Source organism: Podarcis liolepis (genome assembly GCF_965112155.1).
Source record: "Podarcis liolepis genome assembly, chromosome: 17".
Lineage (NCBI taxonomy): Eukaryota > Metazoa > Chordata > Lepidosauria > Squamata > Lacertidae > Podarcis > Podarcis liolepis.
In genome coordinates this window covers 7,338,021-7,361,528 of record NC_139571.1, presented here as the reverse complement: position 1 = coordinate 7,361,528, position 23,508 = coordinate 7,338,021, and the positions used below count along the sequence as shown (strand labels likewise).

General features: G+C 46.9%; 1 protein-coding gene and 2 long non-coding RNA genes across 3 annotated transcripts in view; all 3 read left to right on the top strand.

Moving 5' to 3' along the window:
- Positions 1-23,508, top strand: part of LOC310697029 — a 277,036-nt gene that overhangs the window by 55,712 nt on the left and 197,816 nt on the right. The window lies entirely within an intron of this gene.
- LOC310697037 lies at positions 2,211-6,744 on the top strand. Its single transcript, XR_014520893.1, has 2 exons — positions 2,211-6,070; positions 6,257-6,744. It is a non-coding gene; the product is annotated as an uncharacterized lncRNA (long non-coding RNA).
- Positions 10,275-18,660, top strand: LOC310696945 (uncharacterized protein). The gene is made up of 2 exons (XM_083483164.1): positions 10,275-10,932; positions 16,444-18,660. Exon 2 carries the CDS (start codon positions 16,455-16,457, stop codon positions 17,538-17,540), a length of 1,086 nt encoding a protein of 361 aa, XP_083339290.1. The 5' UTR covers positions 10,275-10,932; positions 16,444-16,454; the 3' UTR covers positions 17,541-18,660.

Below are 23,508 nucleotides of genomic sequence, written 5' to 3'. Positions count from 1 at the left end.
ATAAGATGCTGAATATGATGGGGGAGGAAACTGGGTAGAAAGAAAGCAAGGATCTGCAGAGGAGGGACATAATATATTACTGTATGGTGTCATTCCCCAGGTCTCACTGGGGTATACAGTGGTGAGGGGCATGATGACAGCTGCAGAACACGAGGTGACCCCGTGACAACAGAGATAGTACCTGAGTAAAATAATCTATCCCAAGGCCTAAACAAGACATGGTACAGGAAATGCATAAGTGGGATTTTCCACATTTTTTAAAAGAGTCAATAGCAAGGGAGATATTTAGATTGGGATTGCACACCTAAGGAAGAGGGGTTTAACCCTTTTCCCTGTGCCAATTTTCTATGTATCCATCCAAAGCTGCTATTTTTTCCTTGAAAGGAGGAGGAGGTACAATACAATACACCGAGGTCATAATGATACACAGTATGCTATGCTAGATTCCAAAAGGTGGTGCTAGGGGATTTCTATTCAGCCCATGATTGTGGCTTTTCCTTGTGCTGTTTGACATCTATAGGAAACCACTGTCTGAGATTGTAAGGGGATGTGGGCTGAGATGTGGTCAGTACAATGTTGGCACCTGGCTCTGCTCCTTTTCATCTGACTCAAACAGATTGGCCTTGGGGCTCAATCAGTGCCTGGGAGCTGTGAAGAGATTTATGTGGTTAAATTATAACTATAAAATGTAGTTTTATAATTAAAAATTGCAGCATTGATGATGTGCAGATCTTGTAGATTTGAGGTGTTTCTACATGCCCCTTAAGAACAGGTCTTAAGGGTGCCACATTCCTAAAAGGAAACACAAACTGTGGAGGAGCACAAGGAACCCCTGGAATTTTGCACTGCTCAGAGATTGGGGTGGCATGTGACAGTGCAGTGGTGGAGCGTATGCTAATGCTGCCTGGGGCAGGCATGTGGGACGTGCCCCCGACGGAGGCAGGGCACAGAGTGAGCCCGCTGTGGCTTGCCTCACAAAGCAGCATAGGGGACACACTTGCGTGCTTTGGCCCAGACAAGGAGAGGGGCAGGGAAGCTGCTGCCAGCTCTCCTCTCTCTGTGCCCGGCTCAGGTTTGACCCAAGGGTGGAGCTGCGGCCGGTGGCATTGGGCCATCACACAAGGAAGCTGTCTGTGCAGCTCCCTCACACACTAAAGCAAGGCTCCAGTGAGGAAGCCTGTTATGGGGTACCAGTTTGTGCCCCCTCAAAATATGTGCCCAGGGTGCCAGAGAGTCAAGATGACTAGATGGAAGATAGTCATACCATGGGCAAAATTTCCTTATTTGTATAACTTATTTCCCTATTTGTATAACTTAGTACCGTAATTCCAAAATATAGGCGCGCTTTTAGAATAGAATAGAATAGAATAGAATAGAATAGATTCTTTATTGTCATTACACAAGTGCAACATTGCACAAAGTGCAACGAAATTGGATGCCATCCCTTAAAACAACAAAAGCAAAACAACAACAACAACCAAACAAACCACATTCCAACCACACCCACACCACACCCATCAAACTCCCAGGTCACACTATCGAGTTACAGCATTCAAAAAGGCCACAGCTCTTGGATAGAAACTGTTTTTCAGTCTATTTGTCTTTGACTTGATGTTTCTATATCTCCTGCCAGAAGGCAGTAGTGCAAACAGACCGTGTCCCGGGTGAGATGAATCTTGCAGGATGTTATTTGCTTTCCTAAGACAACGGGAACCATACAGTTCTTCCAAAGATGGGAGAGGATGACCAATAATCCTTTGGGCTGTATTAAGGATTTACTCCTGCAAGATTGAATACTGCCTTTGGCTGTACTCGAGGGATGATTCCAAAAGATTCCACTCGAAAAATGGTTATGTGCCTGTAGAGATGGTAGTACTGAATCATTGGCTCATGTCCTTCTGCTTGCACTCTATATAAAGATTTGAGGAGTGAGCTTATCACCCCTCTATTATTGTCCATTCCCGGTCGCCCAGCCACTGTTACAGTAAGATGTGCAGGTGACAGCAAAGGTTGCAAAGTTTTTAACCCGGGCAATTAGAATAAGATCCATTATTTGACTATTGATCCAAATCCCCAAAATGTGTTTTATATAATTGACTTTACCTTTATCCTCTGTATACTGCATTCTGCTTGTTTAATGCTGTTATGGCTGGTGGCTGATGTAAAAGATTCATTCATTCAATATGTCCCCGGGGCCACAGCGCCCCCCCCCCCCCGCTACACCACTGCAATGGTATGTTTCTTCATCCTTGGAGCAGTCTTATGTGCCACCTGAAACCTGCGTAGCATCTAGTAAGGCAACTGTCTGTTGCCTCTCACATTCAGTCTTCAGACCATGCCCAAAGGCAGGCTCCCTGTCTTCAACATGAGACAGCTTTCCCCCTCTACACTGAGCCTGGTGAAGAGTTCTGGAGAACCCGAAGGATGGCTCCCTATTTTGTGACATTTTAGTTTGCCTAATAAAGATACTGCCCAACTACAGATTTTGGAATTTCAGTTATAAAAGGCATGGAACCCTGTGTCTATATAAACGTGCCAAAATTATCTCTTTTGTGCTGCATAAACCACTAAATCCTTCCCAAACTTGCAACTAGAACCTGGGATCCAGAGTCCCCCTCTTTTCCCAGCTGTGTTGGCCGTGAGCAACTGATTCCAGCAGAGGGAAGAGGGGGCAGGCCGTGAGCAGTGGCAACAAGCGCTATAAATAACCATCTGGGAACATTGAGTGCTGTGCTGACGCATGTTACACAACTAATACGCAGCGACCCCGGCCCAGCACACACACACACACCCCTTGCACTTAATTCCCTCTCACTTTGTGCTTTTATGCCTCCTTGCTCTCCTTCCTTATCTGTGTGCTGCTTCCTTTCAACTTCTCTTTCCAAAACTGATCTATGACATATGATGCCTGAGGCAGAATACAGAACCAGCAGTCGCCTTGCACATGCAAGGAAGCTATTGTGCTGAAATGCTCTTCATTTCAATGGGCCTTGGGCTGGGAGCATTTCCTGGTTTATATGTGTGAAAAAGGGGGGTCAGACTGGTCTGGCTCCTTGCTCAGTATGAGGCCCCAAAGCTGCCAAATTTGTCTCTTCTACTACCTGTCTACCCCCCCCATCCAAAACATTATGCACTGACTCCTTGCTGCAATTCAAAACAGGGCTCCTCTTCCTGCCTTCCAGATTAGTGGCAGGTTCAGTTTAAGGATTTACAGAAAGGATCATTCCCATCTCACACATATTTCCTTAGCTGTGGAGTAGTCACCAAAGATAAAGCTGTGAATCCATAGGGGGTTTCCTAGAATGAGCTAAGGCTACCACATTCACACAGAGCCAGAGGAAATGAAGGGTCAAATCAGAGGACAATAGGAGGTGTGAGTTCTGTGCTCCAGAGAAACCAAGGCCCTTGGAGCAGCCACAGAACCATCTTCCCACTGCCCCACCTGATGTTTTGCCCAGACAAAGGTACTACACATGGACTAGCTCTGTCCTATCTGGTTGCTCTCCACCTTATCGTCCTTGCTGGGTTTGTTGATCCTGCCTGGCTGGCGTAAGAGGGATCTGGGCTGAGCACCAAGATAGCCTGGCTTGATGCCAGCCCCTTACATAACAGCAGTGAGTGGCTTGTGTAATCTGAAATGTGTAGTGTGTGCATGGATAAAGAACATTGGGTGCTGGGAAAGAGGGAGGTTATGTCAAGTGCACCTGCAACCTGCTTCATAGTACTTCCCACCTGGCAAAACCTTGCTTTGTCTCACCGTACTTAGGGTTCATATAATTGTGATAAGATAAGACAGCAGAATCAACATCTTTGGTGCAATTCTGAAACAGGGAGCTTCACAGGAACACTACCAAAACAAATACAAACTTGGGCATGTTAGGATAGAAATATATACAGTAGTGGTCTTGGAGAAGGGTGGAGATGCATTTGCTCTACACACACACACACACACACACACACACACACACACACACACAATTTCAGTCCACGTACTCTCAAATTCATTCTTTGTCAAAGCATTTGTCACTCTGGATTACAAAAGGAAGGATATTATCTTCTTTTTGAGGCACCACCACCAAATTGATGGCACAGCAAGGGTCCATCAGGTTGTGCCCAGGAAGAGGAAATGAATCCCTAGCCGGAATTAAGATTGCCGGAAGAAATATCAACAACCTCAGATATGCAGATGACACAACATTGATGGCAGAAAGTGAGGAGGAATTAAATAACCTTTTAATGAGGGAGAAAAAGGAGAGCGCAAAATATGGTTTGAAGCTCAACATCAAAAAAACAAAGATCATGGCCACTGGTCCCATTACCTCCTGGCAAATAGAAGGGGAAGAAATGGAGGCAGTGAAAGATTTTACTTTCTTGGGCTCCATGATCACTGCAGATGGTGACGGCAGCCACGAAATTAAAAGACGCCTGCTTCTTGGGAGAAAAGCAATGACAAACCTAGACAGCATCTTAAAAAGCAGAGACATCACCTTGCTAACAAAGGTCCGTATAGTTAAAGCTATGGTTTTCCCAGTAGTGATGTATGGAAGTGAGAGCTGGACCATAAAGAAGACTGATTGCCAAAGAATGGATGCTTTTGAATTATGGTGCTGGAGGAGACTCTTGAGAGTCCCATGGACTGCAAGAAGATCAAACCTCTCCATTCTGAAGGAAATCAGCCCTGAGTGCTCACTGGAAGGACAGATTGTGAAGCTGAGGCTCCAATACTTTGGCCACCTCATGAGAAGAGAAGACTCCCTGGAAAAGACCCTGATGTTGGGAAAGATGGAGGGCACAAGGAGAAGGGGACGACAGAGGACGAGATGGTTGGACAGTGTTCTTGAAGCTACCAGCATGAGTTTGACCAAACTGCGGGAGGCAGTGGAAGACAGGAGTGCCTGGCGTGCTCTGGTCCATGGGGTCACGAAGAGTCGGACACAACTAAATGACTAAACAACAAAATGTGTGATTACTGTACTGAATTTGCAATAACAGCATGCCCTTACTTAAGGCAAGCTTTTGTGGGCCAGAGTTTTGTGGGCGCTTAGAAGTGCCTCACTTTGGTTGCATCATGCCCCAGGCTAGAGGGGAAAAGATTTAAACAAAACGAAGATTTATTCTGGAGAAAGTGATTCAGCCATATAAGATGCCCTGACGTGCCCCCCAGGCCACCTGAGGTGAAGAGCAGTAACTTCAGCGCTGCCCTAGACCTGCCCCATCTTGTTTTGCCTCCCTCACTGCACTTTGCTCGCACATGTGCTTGTCTGTTACAACCATTTCCTAGAAGGTCAGAGTAAATTATTACCTCACAGGAACGCTGCCAGCTGACCAAGGGGAGGAGGCGAAGCAACAGTACAGGAAAAGGAGAGGGACGAGGTAACGCTATCAGAGAGCAAGTCAGAGTTGGGAGGGAATCAAAACCAGGCTTGCCAACAGGTAGAGCAGTCCCAAGCCCAGAGCCCGAAATAGTTATAGGCTTCAAAACCTCTGCAGAAAAGAACACATTTAACACAAAACAACAACAACATAGCTCTTGCTTGCGTTGCTGGGTTTTCACTGGGTTTGAAGGAAGATCGGAAGGCAAAAAGTCTTTCTCTAATTGGTCTTTCTCCAAAATAAGTGGGACTAAGACTGCAGCCTTAAACTAAATATGGCCCTGTCAATGGTAGCTGAGCATGCTATGCTGAACTGAAGGTGGAATCTGAGCAAACATCTTGATTTACTTCCAGGAGGCAGCTCAATTTTCTGGTGCCTTCTCATTAATCACCATTCCTGTTTGCCTCCTACTTTACATTTGGGCTAATTTTAGAGAGGGTGTTTTGTATTTGTTCGTGCAAGTTGGTGGAGTTCCTGCAGCTTTCAGCCGCCTCCACTGAGTTTCCAGAAATCAATTTTCTGACAGTGCAACTCAGAAGTATACGCCCTGTTGAGTTCAGTGAGACTCACTCCTAGGTAAGCTGGTACAGGATGGCATATTGAGGGCAGGACAGTTGCATCTTCACTCTAGGAGTCTGCGAATCAAGGCAGTGGCGGACCATGAGGTCTCAAATTTCAGCAGCAATTCTCGCCCTCCGTTCTAAATAATAGTTGCAGTGCCCCCAAGGCTCTGCGCCCAGTGTGACCAAACCGGTCACACTTCCCCAAATCCTGCTCTGCTCAAGAGCCGCATGTAGTCACTCCTCTAATCTCATGCAGGCGGAGGGAGCCCAGAGAGAAAGGGGGTAGGATGGCAAAAGGGAATGGATGGAGCGATGGGAAGAGTACCTGATTCCCTCAGTAAGCAATCAGTTCAGTCTGCTGGCAAAAGCAATCTTTCCCTTCCTCCATGTGGGGAGGAAAAGAGACAGAGAAAAGTCCCAGTCCCTTGGGGGCTCTGGCCCCACCAAATGCATGATACCTTAGCATCCATGAGAATGCATTGACAAGAGAGACGTCTCTGCCCCTGCCTGCCCCTTGAAGAATGACAAGCCTTTTAAAAATGATTTTCAATTTTATACATTTCAATCATTTTACAAGCATTTTAACGTTTCAAAACTTGACTTCCTTCCCCCTCTTTCTGTGGTTCCTTAGATATGTTTTTAATATTTTCTACATATCCAAATTAACTTAATTTGCTCATTTGTTCATCTGCTTTGAATATATTCTCTTATTAAACTACAGGTTATTACAATAATCCTGCAAATGTTCTTATCTGTTTACAGTTTCTTTGTAAATATTCAATAAACCACTTCCATTCTTTTATAAAAAGTTTATCTTTATTTCTTATTTTCCTGGTAAGTTTTGCCAGACTAGAGTTACAGACTAGACCTTGGTTCTCAAACTTAATACGTTCTGGAAGTCTGTTCCAAAACCAAAGTGTTCCAAAACCAAGGTGCACTTTCCTATATAAAGTAATGACAGAGGGCCTTCTTGGTAGTGGCGCCCGCCCTGTGGAACACCCTCCCATCAGATGTGAAGGAAATAAGCAGCTATTTTATCTTTAAAAGACATCTGAAGGCAGCCCTGTTTAGGGAAGTTTTTAATATTTAATGCTGTATTGTTTTTAACACTTGATTGGGAGCCACCCAGAGTTTATTATTATTATTATAATGCAAAATAAATTAATCCATTCCAGACTTTTAAAAACAACCCCTAAAACAGCAATTTAACATGAATTTTACTATCTAACGAGGCCATTGATCCATAAAATGAAAGCAATAAACAATGTACTGCGGTCACACAATCAATGAAACAGTAGCTGAACTGGGTTCCACACATTCACAAAAACAAAAAGAGAGCTGCAAAAACAAAAAAATAAATAGCAAAAACAGACAGACCTCAGTGTAACACTCAAAACAGAAGTGTGGCACTCATAACAGAAGTGTGGCACTAAAATTGGGAGCGTAACACTCAAAACGGAGCACGTTTGGCTTCCAAAAAATGGTTCACAAACCAGAACACTTACTTCCAGGTTTGCAGTGTTTGTTGTTCCAGGTTGTTTAAGTACCAAGGCGTTTAAAAACCAAGGTACCACTGTATAGGGAGAAAGTCTCAGCTGTTGTGAAATAAGAGCCCTGTTAAATGAAACCAGGTTTCATTGCCAAGCCCTGCCACAGATTAAGATCTGTTTGTCCCTTCCTTTATGGATTCAGAGGTGTTGGGGTTTTTTGTGGGTTTTTTGGCAATAGAGGTTTTTCAACACAGGTTGGATAGCCACCTGTCAAGGATTCTTTAACTATCGTAGGGGGTTGGACTAGATGACCCTTCCATCCCTACAATTCTGTTTCTATTATTCTTTCCACCCAATGCAAAAATGTGAGCATCAAGCCGCAGTCCCCTACCCGTTCCTTTTAATACAAGGATAATACATTGGCAAAAAACGCAAGCGTTATTGGTAGATATTTGTTACTGTGCTGATCAGAGAGAGAAAATAAGAAAACAGATATGATGATACAGGTGGTTAGAGCATGGTGCTGATAACTTTAACTGGGCCAAGTTTTGTTACACAAACCTCTTCATAAAACAATTATGGAAAGCAAGTGAGTCATAGCTATACGCAGACCAATATTATCTTCTAGTGACTTAAGGTAAGAAGACTCTTGATCCTTGGCCTTAACGTAGCAGCTTTAAAAGATACACTTGGAAATTAAAATGTATAATCTTTGATTACATGAGTCAATGAGCCGACTAGAGTTCATGGCCTCCGGGGCAATTACAACAATCTATAACCGTTGCTGGTTCAGGAGCAGGTGATGTGTGTAATCTTATACACTCTTATTTGACAGTATGCTCTACAAAATTAAACTTGGTTTCTGGTAAGTGTGCATAGATTTGGGAGACATAGTTGGCCTCCGAGTATATGATAACCTCCCCTTATTTGCCGCGGTGGCGCTGTGGGTTAAACCACAGAGCCTAGGACTTGCCGATCAGAAGGTCAGCAGTTCGAATCCCCGCGACGGGGTGAGCTCCCGTTGCTCTGTCCCTGCTCCTGCCAACCTAGCAGTTCGAAAGCACATCAAAGTAGATAAATAGTTACCACTCCGGCGGGAAGGTAAACGGCGTTTCCATGCGCTGCTCTGGTTTGCCAGAAGCGGCTTAGTCATGCTGGCCACATGACCCGGAAGCTGTACACCGGCTTCCTCAGCCAATAAAGCGAGATGAGCGCCGCAACCCCAGAGTCGGCAACAACTGGACCTAATGGTCAGGGGTCCCTTTACCTTTACAGGCCATCCCGAGCCGTGCACAGGATTCCAGGGGTCTTGGCCCTCAACCAGGATCTGTGCTCCTTTGGAGAATTGAAAACCCTGCAGGAACTGTTGTAGCTTTAAGAAATATTATTTATTCACATATTTATACTTGAATTTAGATGGAGGGAGTCCAGATCTTACAGCATGGTCATTTCAAGAAGGGCTTGTTCCCCATGGTAGTGCAGCACTGCAGTCTGAGGCATCTCTCCATCTTCCTTCAGCCAGCCAAGATCTTTCTGCCCTTTTCTTAGCTATTCGAAGCCTCCTGCCAAAGCCCCCCAACTCTTCCTGTGACATCACACCCAGTTACCCTGGCAACCTTCCAAATCCCCAGTCTTTGCTCACACCTCAGGGCAAGGGGGAAGGACAACTCTCTTGCCTTGCCAATGGCCCTGCATTGTTTCTTCATGATGCTAGCTCAGCCACCTCCTTTGGCATAGGCTAGCCTAGAAATTCATCTGCAGTTTGTATCTCTCCCTTCATCCCAGTTAATCAAAATCCTACCATTTATTAATTTCTAGGATTTAGAGGGGATCCTCCCCCCAAACCTATAACAGGACCAAGGATGCTATAATCTCAGCATCAAATACAAGTTCAGTTATGGAAATGTTAGATAGCTCTAGACAAATAATTCTCCCTCTCTCTCCCAACTGCAGTTTTTTCATATATAAAATGAAAAGAATGGTGATGTGCCTTGCAGACTTATGCTTATGGATTGTGACTTTCTTTGCTGTGAAATAGGCAATAATTTTTGGAGACCATCAAGTGTTTTTCTTTCAACAAATGTCCCTCATCCAATAGGCTCCAGGCAGGTAACAATATACTAGGAATGTGTAACTTAACAGTTAGAATAATAGATATATAACAACATGGGCCTTAAACTATCATCTGTTTGGCCACCCCAGGCCAGTAATTTCAGAGAGTCTTCAGTGGAAGAATATTCCACTGTTGAGGGGTTTTGTTTTTGCTGCAGCTGGTTCCTGTCTTCTCTTCTGCTTTGATGGGAGCAATTCTTTGTACACACTCTTGCCTCTCTTGTGCCTTATTTATCACAATCTTTCCAAGAGTTTTGTACAGAGCCTAAATGTACTAGTAAGGGCCAAACTGGACATGGCAGCAGTACTTCAATCCTGTTTTAAAGCACTGCCCAGATGATGGCTGGCCATCCTTTGCTATTCTCATGGCTTGTCCAGGATGACTGGCTGTGATTTTAGCAATGGGCTTTAGTGATAGGTGAGTTTACCTTGATAGCTGAGGACCTCTCTCTAGTTTTCAGAATGAAATACCTAGCAGAGTTTGCAAAGGCAACACCCTCTGTCCCGGGAGATGGCAGGGAAAGTTTTCACCCAGTTTGCCATGTATCAGACAAAACACCAGAGCTGTGGATTGCCTGAATCTGAATCATTCTTATAGTGCCAAGTTGCTCTCCTGGAGAACTTGTCGCTGCCCTATCTTGTTGAAGGGGTCTGTTAGCCTCTGCTTGGGATGATCTGCTTGTATATTTGAAAAGAAGGCCAATTCTGACGGGTACCGCACGTCACTCATCCAAAGGGAGTCAAACCATTTTAGTGCCTTCTCGCTGGATGTGTGCGCGACACACCTCTCGCTCCGATTCGGAGACCGCGCAAGAACGGGACGAAGCGACGCGTCCTACAATGCAAGACAGGCAGCGGCACGAGAGGGCCAACTTTGGCCGGCAGCCCACCTGCAAGACTGGCCACCGCGCTCCTGCCCAGGCAAGGTGCGCAAAGCCCCAAGCGCGCGCCAGGCCGGAGCGCCAGGCGGGCCGAGCAGCGCGCAAGACGCGCACCCTCGCAGGCCCGGCTGCCTGGCGCCAGCTCGGCTCTTCGGGGCCCTTCTGGTTCTCCGAGAGCGCCGAGCAGCGATGCCTCGGCGGGCCTGACGGCGGCCCCTTCCCGCTTCCCTTGGCGGCCGGGGTGAAGCCAGGCGAGGCGGCGTCCTCGGCTGACCCGGGTTCGGGCGAGGGCGGCTCTGGCGCGCCGAGGGGAGGCGCCTCGCCAGGACCGGAGCTGCTGCCGCGGCCGCCGCTGCTCCAGACGCCGGCGCGGGACGCTCCCTCCAGCGCACCAGCAGAAGCCAGCAGGCCCGGCGAGGTCCGGCGCAAGGCGAAGGCCCCAGGGGGACGTGGTTCCTGCACCGCGCCCCGCTTGCGCGCATCTCTCCGCCCGACCCTCCCGGCTGCGTCGAGGTGAGGCTGGGGGGGGGGCGCGGGGGAGGCTTGGCAGGCTGCGGGGGGGGGGGTAGTTCAATACATTGAGACAAAGGGGATGGCTGTGCGGGGGGGGGGTCCTGGGCTTGTGCGAGAGACTCCCCCCACCCCGGCTGCACCAATTCTTTATCCCAGCTCTTTTTCACTCGCGTTCACGCGAAGGTGGCTTCTTGCGGGGCGTCTCTCCGCGCAGGGCCTCAGCCGCTCTCATTGGTGGTTTTAGGTGTCAGCATGGAGAGCCTCTGAGCGCGTGCAGAGTGTACTTCGCGCCCGCCTCCCTGAACGATCAGCTACTCCCACCTGTAATCTGCGGGGAAGAAAGGGTTTCCCAGGTCAGGAGAGGCGAGGGCTTGCACGCAGACTTGAGATCAGCCATCACACATGCTCTGTATTTCATGCACACATTTTTTCCCCTTTAAAAAATGGATTTTTTTAATCTATGCAAGGTACACAATGAATATTTCTGAAACTGTACGTAAGATCGTTGTAATACTGTTGGGCTTTGGAGGGTCCACCCCCAATGTAAACATGCATAGTGTGTGTTATTGCAGCTGCACAAGCAATATTGTATTTGGGTACATTATTATTATTATTATTATTATTATTATTATTAGCCTGTCCGACTGGGCTGTCCCAGACACTCTGGGCAGCTCCCAACAGAATATTAAAAACACAATAAAACATCAAACATTAAAAACTTCCCTTCAGAAGGACCCTAAATAGCAGGCCATGCAAGCTGTAGTGCAACAGGTGTTGCCAATGGGCAGCTACCACCAGGACAGGTCTGTGGGGCAGGACTGAACAGAGTGAACAGGGGAGGGGCCTCCCTTACCACATTTTGAAGTAAGTGAAGCAATGTACATTTCCATCTAAAGGGTATGCGCATGCAAGACAATTACAGTCCTGAGTCTAAACTTGCCTGCTTGCCCCACTGGGTGCTCCCCAGCCTCCCACATGACATGGCAAGGGATTCTGGGGCACACCTTGAATTATGTGGGGCAGCAAAATCTCCACAGTTGGCCTTCACAGTGTTGTGTTTGGATACCTTTGGAGTGCTGCGCCTACATACATGGGTGAGATTGTCAGCACAATCCTAACCATGTCTGCTCAGAAATAAGTCCTGCTGAGTTCATTGGGGCTTACTCCCAGGTAGGCGAGGTTAGAATTGTCATCCATGGATGTGCAAGGCTTTGAGGAAGGCTGGCAGTAAGTATAGTTGCTCTGCTTGTTCCACGTAACGGACCTAATATAGGGGGATGTAAGAAATATCTTTCTGTTTGCTCTGCAGTTACGCAGGTATATTCCTGATCTTGCACAGAACTCAGTGTAGTTCAAAAGCTTGCATACTTCCTGTATCTCCAAAAGATATGAAGTTTCAGAGCCACCTGTTACAGAAACTGGCAATTTGTAAAGATAAAGAGAGCCGTGCGAATTCTTGTATTAATTATTTAATTAAACTGACACATGACTTTAAACAGCGCTATTCCCCCAAGAACTATGGCACAGCTAGCTTGGCTTCTTTCTTTCCCTTTCATCTGACTCAAAACTGCTTCTTTTCTTTAACGTGCTTAGACAAAATTCTGGTTTCAGCCTCACCTCGACAAGGAAGTGTTGACACCTCCCAGCGATTTGGCTTGGCGGTGGTTAGCGGCTGTCATTCAAAGCAACCTTTTACCTGTCAAAACAAAGACCTAGAAAGAGAGGTGCATCTTACATAACCCAAAAGTGTGCTTTTTGCGCTCCTCGTATAGTAATTGTGTAGTAGATGTGGCTGGGTGTTTTTTGTTGTTAGAGTTTTCCTGGTTGGTTGTTTTTTTTTTTCTTGGAACAAACTGCGCGTTCTTCCCAGCCTTCCTCCTTTGGCAGGACGGCACATGCAGTCCTGACCGTGGACTGGAATGTTCCCAGCAACTCGGGTAAATGGGAGTTTTGTGGGAGGGAGGGAACTGTTATGGCGGAGTGACCTAGTTAACAGCATTGCCTAGAAGAGGGACAGAAGGAAGAAGGGATTTGAGGTCACTGGCTCACTCCTTCAGCCCAGGAAGAGACATACAATGAAATCCTATGCATGTCTGCTTAGAAGTAAGCCCCATTTGAGCTCAGTCGGACTTAATCCTGAAGCTCCACGCTGAGGAGGGGCTGGAGATGGATTACTTCTTGATTGTTTTGGAATATGATCTCCACCTAAAACAATTGTAATCTGTAGTGGGGGTTGTTTCCTGTTCCGCCACATTTTTTCCTGGTGTATTTTTATATACAGGATGTTCTTTTCTTTTTTTAAAATAATTTTTTTATTGGCTTTTACACATATTTTCCAGCATAACATCCTTTCAAATTTTTTGGCTAGCATAGCCTAAGACTTCCTTCAACCTCTGATGGTTTTCTAAAGTCTTTCTAATTATGCATTTTGTTACTATAATTATTGCTATAAACTCAAATTTCCAATACATGTATTCCTAATTCTTTTCACAATAATTTATAAATCACTCCTTACAAAACTTCTTTTAGCCCTACAAGCGATGTCAATTGGTTACAGTTGCTTTCCAAATATATCGGAAATTTCTTCCATTCCTTTAGGAGAGTCTGCTCCTGCTGGTTCCGAATTTTCCCTGTTAGTCTCGCCATCTCAGCATCAGTTTCTCTAGCCACTCTTCTTTAGTTGGTATTTCTTCTTGTTTCCATCTTTGGGCTAATAGTATCCTTGCTGCATTTATCGCATATAAAAACAATTTTTTTTTATCATTCTTATGAATTTCTGTACCCACCATACCCAATAGAAGGGCTTCTGGTTTTTTAACAAATGTATATTTCAACATTTTTTTAATCTCATTATAAATCATTCCCCAGAAGTCCTTTCTTATATTCCAACCACATATGGTAAAAGGCACCCTTATATACAGTATGTTCAGTGTGGTGTAGTGCCTAGCATTTGGGGCACAGAAGGAGATCTGGGTTCAAAATGGTCATGAAATTCACTGGGACACATTGGGTCAGATGCACAGGCACACACAAGCACATTATCCATGCCCAAGGGCATTTTTTCTAGGGTTACTCCAGGGTACCCAGTACTTGCACCTTTCACCCCCAAAATGTGAAGTGCAGCACTTACTGTAACAACCTCATGGCGAGTACGGCTCCCTTTTTCCTTTTTAAAAAAGCATGTACCGGAGGGCTCCCCGTGCTTTGGGCAAGTGTCTGCAAGCCTCGCACGCCCGGCAGGAGGTCCCACCGGGTGCGCGAGGCTTGGGGCGGCAGCCTGTCGCCCGAAGCACGGGGAGCCCTCCGGAGGGTGCCCCGTGCTTCGGGCAGGTGAGCGCAAGGCTTGGGGCGGCAGCCAGGGCGGGTGGGGGGGGGAATATTTTTTTTTTATTCATTTCCCCCCAAAAAACCAAGGTGCGTCCTATGGGCCGGTGCGCCCTATAGGACGAAAAATACGGTAACCCTGTGTTTCCCAGCCTTGAGTCTCCAGCTGTTTACAATTCCCATCATCCCTGCCCACTGGTCCTGCTAGCTAGGGATTATGGGAGTTGTAGTCCAGAAAGAGCTAGAGCCCCAGGGTTGGAGAACACTGATGTAACCTATCCTTCTAATACCACTACAGTGGTACCTCGGGTTACATACGCTTCAGGTTACAGACTCCGTTAACGGAGGGGCTGGGGAGCTGCTGCCAGTACTGTGCCAGATGGAGCCATGGTCTGACTCTGTATAAGGCAGCTTCCTGTCTTCCATGTATCATCCATCTGGAAAATGGTATTTCCCTCCTGTGGGTCTCAGACGCTGGATTGCCCTTGCTTACAAACAGCCTTGATCTAAAACAACTACAGGCCACGTAACAAAAAACAGGGACCAGACCCAGCAATAAACCCAAATGCCAATTCTATCCCCCTATCCACTCTGGCAACACCATTTAAAAAAAAATATTTGGGAAGGACTGCTGCTGGGTGGGAGAGCTCATGCTTTGCATGCCACCCCCAGCATCTGCAGGTAGAACTGGGGGGAAAGGCTCCTGCTCCAAGAGTTGCATGGAACAATTGTCCAATTTGTCTGATGCTCCTGATGATGTGGCCTTGACTCTACACAAGCTCCCCACCCCACCCCAATCAATCTGTTAAATCCCATCCAGACTGCCTTTTGTCCCACATTTCTAGGCACAGGTCCAGGCTTTAAAACTCCGTGTCCAAGTGGTGGGGTTTTTGTTTTTGTTTTTTCCTGGCACTTTCCCCAGGAAAACCCACATGTTACTGCAGAATCAGAGCAAAGGGCAATTGGGTTTTCCGCAGACCTGTGCCGGAAAAGCGTGGCACAAAAGGAAGTCTGGATGAGCCCCAAAGTCGCCACTGACTTGCTTCAGATTTGGGGCGCAAGCTCGACTTCCGCCTCTGTCCTTTAAAAGTTCCCCTTTTTTTAGCAGTAATACTCAGCGCTTACATTGGCACCCTCTGACCAGTCACATGTGCTCCCTTGTGGTTCTTCTAACAACTACATAAGGTAGACATGGGTTTTTATCTCCAGAATAATAATAATAAATAATAATAAAAATTTTTATTTATATCCCGCCCTCCCCAGCTGAAGCCGGGCTCAGGGCGGCTAACAACAATCAAATAATCAAACAGTCAAATAGTCACAGAGTCTAAAAATATTTCATTATAAAAATTAATTAATTAATTAATTAATTAAAATCAAATTGATGGCAACCAATTAAGCAAAATTCTGTGCAGGTTGCCAGAGGAGGGAGTCAGGCTGCGCCCTGACCAAAGGCCTGGCGGAAGAGCTCTGTCTTGCAGGCCCTGCGGAAAGATGTCAGGTCCCGCAGGGCCCTAGTCTCTTGTGACAGAGCATTCCACCAGATTGGAGCTGCAGCCGAGAAGGCCCTGGCTCTAGTTGAGGCCAGCCTAACCTCTCTGAGGCCTGGGACCTTGAGGATGTTATTATTTGCAGACCGTAGGTTTCTCTGTGGGGCATACCAGGAGAGGCGGTCCCATAGGTCCCGTAGAATGCAGATGGATGAGCTCTTGGCAGGCGCAAGGTTCAAACTGGGGACGTCTTGATTTTGTCGCTGTCTCTTAGTATTGCCAAGTATTTATCCAGAACAGAATATATTAGTGTTTTTGAACTCCTGCTTATCAAGTCTCTTTTGGATCTCAGCGACGCATCTCTGAAAACAAATCATAAATAGCAGTCTGCCTTATTACATGACTGTTGTAAGGATAAATATGGGTTGCGTAGCTAAAAAGAGCTTTAGGAATGACTAATAATATTGACATTTCCAGCCTCTTTGGCACTGCCTTACATATGTGTGGGTTTGTTCGAACACTAAGCAACCTCTTGGCAATGTTAACTCTTGCTGGGAAACCTGCAGAGGTTACAGTTGAACCTGTGAAAAGGTTCCTTCTGCCCCGAGGTCCTCTTTATTCCCCAGGTGCACACATTGAGAGAAAACAGCCCTAGCATGCTCTCAACCACTTGCTCTCCTTTCTTCCCACCCCACAGACTTTGAGGGAATGGACCTTCCCCTGGAGGACCCGGCAGCCCAGCCTCAACGGGAGCTTCCGCAGCCGCTTCCACCAGCCCACGTGTGTGAGCTACGCACTGCCGTGTCATGCTTTGCTGAAGAGACCGTCTCGTTGCTCTCGGTCAACGGCCTGCTAAGCCACTCCCTGCTCAGAACAGGAGGCAACGCTGGGCCTCAGCAAAGGGAGCCAGGGGGCTCCTCCAGCACGGCCCGGCGCAAGCGGGAATTCACCCCGGACGACAAGAAGGATGACGGCTACTGGGACAAGAGGAAGAAGAACAACGAGGCGGCCAAGCGCTCTCGGGAGAAGCGGCGGGTCAGTGACCTAGCGCTGGAGGGCCGGGTGCTGGCGCTGCTGGAGGAGAACGCCCGCCTGAAGGCGGAGCTCCTGGCCCTCAAGTTCCGCTTCGGCCTGATCCGGGACCCGGCTGAGCCTCACCAGCCTGTGATTGCTCTTGCCACCGAGATCCACCAGCCAACAGCCCCACCCCAGCACTACCCTGTGGCTCCTGAAGCACCCCACTACGCTTGCCCTTTCCGCCCAGAGCCAGCCACCAGCTCTGAGGATTCTGGTTTCTCCACGCCAGGCAGTTCCAGCATGGGCAGCCCTGTCTTTTTTGAGGAGCGCGACAGGGCAGAGGAAGGGGGTGCCTACGACGGGCACTGCCTGGTGCCTGATGCCCCAAGCGAGGGAGCTGACGTGGGTCGGGTTGGCCGCTACGAGCCCGGGGAGAGCGTCAAAGGCCTCCCCCACAAGCTGCGCTTCAAAATGGCTGGGGGGGCCGAGGAGACGGGTGGGGAGCAACCTGGACCTTACACGCCATCTCCACCGGTAGGAACCTGGAGGGCCCCAGCTGCACGGGAGGAGCAGGGGAATGTCGCCGGTCCTGTGGGCACAATGGCCTTTGAGAATTGCTGTGAGACAGAGGCTCCCGGCGCCCAGCTGCCTGCCCCGCCGGGGCCTGAGTACCAGGCGGAAAACACCACCTTGCGAAGCCAGCTAGCATCACTTTCAGCTGAAGTGGCTCAGCTGAAAAAGCTCTTTGCTGAACAGATCCTGATCAAGATGAACTGAACTGGGGGTGGGCGGGGTGCAAGACTGAAGGGTGGCAACATAGGGGTTAATCTCCCCCTCCCCCAATCTCCAGAACTATATAAAAAAAATGGGTATTCTGTGTTTGTATAGAATTTGGCCCTGCGTGGTCAGTTTTCATCTGTTTAAATTAATTCAAGCCACAGCAACAGCCCTCCTTTAGAATATGTGTTCCTCATCACCGTGGCCCTGTCTTAGTGACTTTCAAGTTTTCTTACGTTCAGGGAACTTTTATCTTCTATCTGCATGACCTTCTCTTGTCCCCATCCCTTGTGCATTTCGGAACATTCTGGGAGGTGTTTTTAGGTGACGAACACTCAGCTCTTGTGCAGCAAATGCCCACTCTGTGTTGAGGAAGTTCAAGGGGTGGGGCATGGCAATCTGTCCTTCCAAGAATTTCATCAGCCATTGCCTGTCTTTTCATTTGAGGGACCTCAGTAAGCTTACAGGGTTCTGGAGAACAGAGTTTGGGAGACACTGTACTGTTCAAACATGAGAGCGACCACCCCAATGCATCTGAACTAGTCCTGACTCCCTGGAGAACAGCTAGTTGTTTCCTCAACCACCATGGAGGTCCCATCTGGACCATAAACTTCAAAAGAATCCTGGGAACCGGAAGAGGGATGGATTTTTAAACCACTTGGGGAACTGTAGATCTGCTTTAAGTGATTAGTGCATCCCTGTTTGGTGGTGAAACTGAAGTAGACCAGGTGAGGGCCCAGATGTCTGTGGGAGTTGATGTCCCGTTCAGAAACTGCCAGGCCAAGAACCTGACCTGGTGAATGAATGAGAGGAAATGGACTGAAGGTCTGGGTCAAAGGAGAGGCAGCCAATGGGACGACGATTCCATTCCTCGTACCTTTCCTGCCTCTTTCATTGCTCTGCCTCGTGCTGCCTGGAAGCCAAACCCTCTGACTGTGGACACTTTGCAATGGAGGACAGGCACTTTGCACATGCTTAAAACAACTCTCCTTTTGGTTCTTTGATCATGCTTCAGTGTGGAACCTCGCCACTGAGAACGTTCAGATTTTGGTTGATTTTGACCGTCTACTTTTTAGACTAATCATTTTGGTGATTTTAATAAATCTGTGTATTGCCATGATCTAATAATGAGCTCGTTTTTTGAGAAAAAAATGCAACTTTTAATAATAAGCAAAAGTTGCCACACAGCTGTAGAAGGGAAGACTGTTTTGCTTTTTCATTCCTTGTCGCAGCAAACGCCAGAATCAAGAGAGGCTCCTGAAATAAACACAGCAGGAAATAAACATAAGAACTCGTGGCCTTCCTGAGGCCTATTGGCACCTGTCAAGTAACTTAAATATTTCCCTCAGTATTCTGAAAAATAATATTCAGAAATGTGGGGGGGGGGGAGGGGTGCGTGCTCAGACACGGAGCTTTAAATCACGGACGGTGCCTGGAAAGAACAGCAGAAAGGTGAATGGGGATAAGTACTTCCATTTTTTGTTCTTAAATTCCACAGAAGTAGCAGGGAATGCCTAGCACATGAACATTGCGGCCCAGCTTGCTCCCTGTCCTGTTTCCTGGTTTGCCCTCAAGTGTTTGTGTAGGAAGTACTGAAAAATGGGATCTCCCAGCTGCAGAGTAAATTTCCTCTGATCACGGCGCTGCTACATACACAGGCCAAGTTTGCATTAGAGGAGTGCCAACTGGATTTTCTGCTTTTGGGGTCAAACTGGATGTGACTTCAAGCACATTTTAAAATCATTGCTTGCAGCTGGCCCAGCCCCAGGTTAACCCTTTCCCTCCCGTGCCATTCCCCCCAGTAATAATTTGCTATACACACAGTCTGTTTTGCCCTAAATTAATAAACCAAGATCAGCAAAAATAGCTTTTTTGGGGGGGTGTCAGTGGAAAGATGATGGGGGGGCATGTCCACTCCCTTCAACCAATCCATGTAAAAGGTATGGCGTAGGCAAGATCCTGGGCAAGAAGAATGGGCAGGTGCATTAAAGGCCACCAGCGGCCTCCACAGGTGGTAGTGGCCCGAGACTGCGCAAGCTTCTTCTACTTCATCTTCATCATCATCATCATCAATTTCATTTCTATACCATTTTAAAGGGGGGGGGGGAAATCTCAAAGCGGTTTACAACCTAAATTAAAACATCAAACAGAACAATGCAGAATAAAACATTACAGGGGTGGGAATGAAAATTATACATACAAAGCAACACAATTAACAGGAAATTCAAATATTATCCTAAAGATTTCAACATAAAACATTTGCAAAGGAGGTCAACTGCAGAATACAGTGGTACCTCAGGTTACAGACGCTTCAGGTTACAGACACTTCAGGTTACAGACTCCGCTAACCCAGAAATAGTACCTTGGGTTAAGAACTTTGCTTCAGGATGAGAACAGAAATTGCGGCGGCAGCGGGAGGCCCCATTAGCTAAAGTGGTACCTCAGGTTAAGAACAGTTTCAGGTTAAGAACGGACCTCCAGACCAAATTAAGTTCTTAACCCAAGGTACCACTGTACACATTTAGTGGAGCAAAGTTACCATACTTTTCCGTGAATAACAACCCCCCACCCCGTGTATAACACACCCACTATTTGGGGGGACTCCAGTTTAAGAAAATGGGCCAGAGTTGTGGAGCTTTTTTGGGGGGAGGGTGGCCCAAAGTTGTTGAGGGGAGGGAATGCAGTAAGTCACTAACCCGGCGGTTACAATCACTCGAACCGCTTGCTGAACTCTATTAAAGTTGATTACTTTAGTCAGAGAAAAGCAAAAATCAATATAACGGTTGACACCTGTTCACTTCTCCACCAATTCCTTTTTAAAATACACATTAATGTTATGGTATATTGATATACTGTTGTCTCCCAAAGTAGGAAACCACATATTCAGACATAGAATTGGCTCCAGTTCTAAAACAGGGGTTAGGAACAGGATCTGACCAGCACACCTCCCAACACTCATCAGATGAAAATAGGGACATTTCTCACTCCCGCACAACTTACCACCCTCGACCCGGTATTTTTTGTTCCCACCCTGCACTCCTGCAGAGCATTTCCTATCTGAAGGAGGGCGAAAGCCCCCACGGCTACACCTCCTCCACCATCCTGAGAAAATCCCTTAATCCCGATTTGATTTGGTTTTTGCTAGAGTTGCAAAAAGAAAAACACACACCAAGAATTTGTTTGTTTTAATCAAGACTCCTTGGACTCCACTCCCCCTTTCTTCTTGCCCAGGGCGAGACTGTCCTTTGTCTATGCAGTTGTACCTCGGCTCCTGAACGCCTTGAGAGTCAAACATAAGGTTACCAGATTTGATTTGATTTTTCAAATTTTTTTTATTGGTTTTCACAACATTATAAACAAACAAACACATAAACAAACATAAATCATAGCCTTATTAAAAATTACACTTATTAACGTTATTAAGTGACTTCCTCGCTCCCCCTTGGTTGAATTTCATTGCATGTCCTTTTAACGGTTTTCCAAATCGTAGTTCTTAAAATAATTTAACTTAGACATTAACATCCTTAGATCTTCACATTATGAAATTAAACATATTAAGATTTTTTTTCAATGAATCCGGGGACACTTTTCAACTTCAGTAGGAATGATAGGATTTTGTCAGGGGACTGATTTGTAAATCTGGGGACTGTCCCTGGGAAATGGGGATGTCTGGTAACCTTAGTCAAATGTTCTGGTCCCCAAACGATCAAAAACCGGAAGTGAGTGTTCCAGTATTCGAACGTTCTTTTGGAAGCTGAACGTCTGACAGGGTTTCAGCGGCTTCTGATTGGCTGCAGGAGCTTTGGTTTCTGAACGTTTTGGAAGTTGAACGGAAGATACGACTGTACCTCAGAGAAAGCACGTCACGTGGGCTCAGTGGCTGCAGCCTCTCCCTCCTCACCTGCTCTCCAGCAGCCTCTATGAAATATACTCAGAGTCGCAAAGTGATTTCATGCTCTTTATTCAGTTCATAGTGGTGAGGAGGAATGAATGAAAGTCCCCTCACAGTATCTGCTTTATATACATTATTTACACAATGGGCTGCACATGATTGGCTAATTCCGGAATTCTACTGTAAGCCAATCAGGTTGTGGATTCACTTCTATCTGGAGCAGGATTGGGTGGTTCCTGCCAACCAATCATACTGCTGCGTTGTTCTAGGACCAATCAGACTGCTGCATTCTGAATCCTATTGTTCTAGGACCAATCAGACTGCTGCAGTTTGGATCCTATTCAACTCAGTACATAACACTCTACAAGCTGCCCAAGAGATGACACTGGCGGCCTTGGCAGGGGAAATAGGGACATTCTGGGATCAAATCAGAAGCCGAGACATTTTTCATAATTCCGGGACTGTCCCTGGAAAATCGGGATACTTGAAGGGTCTGGACCAGTGGGCCAGAGTCCAAATCCTGCACCCTCACTGGCCCCCCAGACAGGTGGGCAGAACCTCCCACCTGCCGATCATCTGGTGTCCGGTGACACAAAAACCCTACCTTATAAGTGAGGTTCAAGCCATGCCCACAGAGGGGAACCCCCCCTCTTGAATTATGAGTTGTTTGCTTGACTCTCTTTCCCACCCCCTGAATCCATAGTTGACCTGATCCAGTGAGGCAAAATGGATGCCATGGACATAGTCCATGGACGCAGTTCTTACAGTGGCCCAAGTCTGTGTGCTTCTAACCCCAGCCAGAAAATTTATGATATCATGGATTATCTGTTCGGGAGGAGTAGCAGAGATCCAGGTTTGGAAACACATTGCTTGCTTGCTTGCTCCCCACACACCCCCAGTTTCTAGTTGCTGAGACCAGCAAGCAAGCTGGAACTGTGTTTATGGATCACGTTTAAAGATCTGCCTTGTGGTAGCCTGTTGCTGTGAAGAGATCCTTGGGATCATCCCTCTGCAGTTCTCTTCTTTGCGCAGATCTGGGAGGTTGTACGCAGGCTAAATATTCACCTGAAATCCCACAGGTCACATATTCAAGGCCCACCACTTGTAGGCTTCAGCCCTGATGCCAGAGAAGTGAAATTATTTGGCAACATTAGTGCCGAAGGTGTCGGAGAAGAGGAATGCCCAACCCATCAACAAAGAATTGGGGAGGAAACCCCACTGGCAACACCTGGATATTCTTTCTGTGCAAGCATACACTTTATTTATAACTGGCTGCCATTCTGAAAAATAGAAAAGTCAGGCACAACAGCGGACAAGACCTGCAACTTTCCTTCAGGATGGATTGCAGTGCAGGCAAATCCTTTAGGCATCAGAAGCTGGAGCCTGCTGGACCCACACAGACACCTTCTAAGGAGGACCACCTGATCCTCTCCCATTTGCCAAGCATGAGACAAAATGAAAGGTGTGCAGAGAAAAGTGGAACAGAAGCTGCTAAGAGACCACTTTAGGGATTCTGGGTGGAGAAACCGGCCTGAGACTCCCTTTACCAAACTAGTTGCTGACTAGTTTACAAAAGGAGTGCTGCCATGAGAATTTCCAGCAGAGGGCACAGGAGTCAGCAAACATTGACTGCTTCACAGATCTTTTCTTTATAAGGTTGGGGAATGTGGCAGTTCCTGGTTCTGTAAAGATCAGAAGCCTGCAGCCCAATATTTGCCTGTTTGTTTCAAACCCGTATGTGAACCTCAAGCCCCACTTTTTGAATGAAGCCCTTTGGACACACAACCCACTCATTCCCATGCCCTTCTGTAACACGCCCTGTAATGAAGCACTTTGCAAATAAAACAACTGCATATAGCTTTGCTGCTTTAAATGCCCCCCCCCCCGCTTCCCCTGTGGAAAATTTAGATTGTAAGTTCCTCAGGGCAAGGAACTGCCCTCCTGTACTCTGCAATATACCATGCACACTGATGGCACTGTACAAACAAATTTCCATCTCAGTTTGGCTTGTCCTTGTCCTGTCTTCCTCTCCTCCCCTTCACCAAAAAAAGAAATCTCATTCTATGGTGTATATCC

Excerpts from the sequence above, each read along its gene's own strand:
- LOC310696945 (XM_083483164.1), top strand. The coding sequence starts at position 16,455 with ATGGACCTTCCCCTGGAGGACCCGGCAGCCCAGCCTCAACGGGAGCTT.